This window comes from Trichoderma citrinoviride (assembly GCF_003025115.1).
Source record: "Trichoderma citrinoviride strain TUCIM 6016 unplaced genomic scaffold BBK36scaffold_460, whole genome shotgun sequence".
NCBI classification, from domain to species: domain Eukaryota; kingdom Fungi; phylum Ascomycota; class Sordariomycetes; order Hypocreales; family Hypocreaceae; genus Trichoderma; species Trichoderma citrinoviride.
In genome coordinates this window covers 1-1,151 of record NW_020195168.1, presented here as the reverse complement: position 1 = coordinate 1,151, position 1,151 = coordinate 1, and the positions used below count along the sequence as shown (strand labels likewise).

The following is a 1,151-nucleotide window of genomic DNA, read 5'->3' as shown; positions in this document are numbered from 1 at the left end:
GCCGCCATCAACGCCTTCTTCGCCACCATCGTCGAGGTTTTCCTCTACTGCGTTGCACTGAGCCAGGGCAAAGGCCAGCTCGTCGAGGGAAGCATCGTGGGTAGCATATTTGCCGGCATCCTGTTCTTGCCCGGCATCTCCATGTGCTTCGGCGCCCTGAAACGGAAGACGCAGCGATTCAACGCCAAGTCGGCCGGCGTGACGTCCACGATGCTGCTCTTTGCCGTTGTCGGAGCCTTTGGCCCAACGCTCTTCTACCAGATCTACGGTACGCATGAACTGAACTGCATGGACTGCGAGGACTATGTCTACGGCGGCATCATCGGGGGCGGCGCCGCACGCGATTGCCGGCGGTGCTACTTTTCGCAGGCACCTGCTCTTGACGACCGCTTCTACCTCGAGGCCGTGCGGCCGTACTGTTACTCTGCCGCCATCCTGCTCTTCTGCTCATACCTCATCGGCCTGTGGTTCACGCTGCGCACGCACGCAGCCGTCATCTGGAACTCCGAGGTGGAGGAGAAGCGACACGAGGAGGCCATGCACGCATCGGCAACGCTTCGACCGCCGCACCAGCCGTCAACGGCCGAGGGCGCCGGGGCTGATATCCGCGATTCCAACCTGTACAAGCGCATCCTGGGCCAGTCGCTCAAGCAGGTCGGCCTGCCGGACGCCTCCCGCCCGAGCTCCACGACTGCCCAGGAAGCCGGTGGTGCCAACGGACCAAGCAGCACCCCCCATGTGGTACCGCCCAGGGGCGGTGCCGAGGAAGATCAGCAGCAGCCGCCCTTGCGATCGACGACCAAGGTACCCGCCCTGAGCCAGGTCGACAACAACCTGGTGCGCGAGGTCGCCGAGATTGCTGCCACGGCTGCCACGATTGCCTCGCGCGACCGGTACGCGCACAAGCAGTCCACGGCCGGCCCAGCAACGCCACGGCCGCACGGCGCCAGCCGAGCCAGCCACGCCCCCGACGTCGAGGAAGATGCCGCCACTGCGGGAGCGGCCACTGCGCACGCCGGCGGTCACGGCCATGACGCGCCCAACTGGAGCCGCACCAAGAGCACCGTGATCCTGCTGGGAGCCACCATTCTGTACGCCATCATCGCCGAGATCCTGGTCGACACCGTCGACGTCGTGCTCGAGAGCTTCTC

The 1,151-nt window shown here is 65.4% G+C and overlaps 1 protein-coding gene across 1 annotated transcript; it reads left to right on the top strand.

Annotated features, from left to right (window-relative positions):
• On the top strand, nt 1–1,151 carry BBK36DRAFT_1195882 (hypothetical protein; the record flags this gene model as incomplete). The annotated part of the gene is made up of 1 exon (XM_024896915.1): nt 1–1,151. A coding segment is annotated over one exon (1,151 nt), but the record flags the coding sequence as incomplete, so codon positions are not given.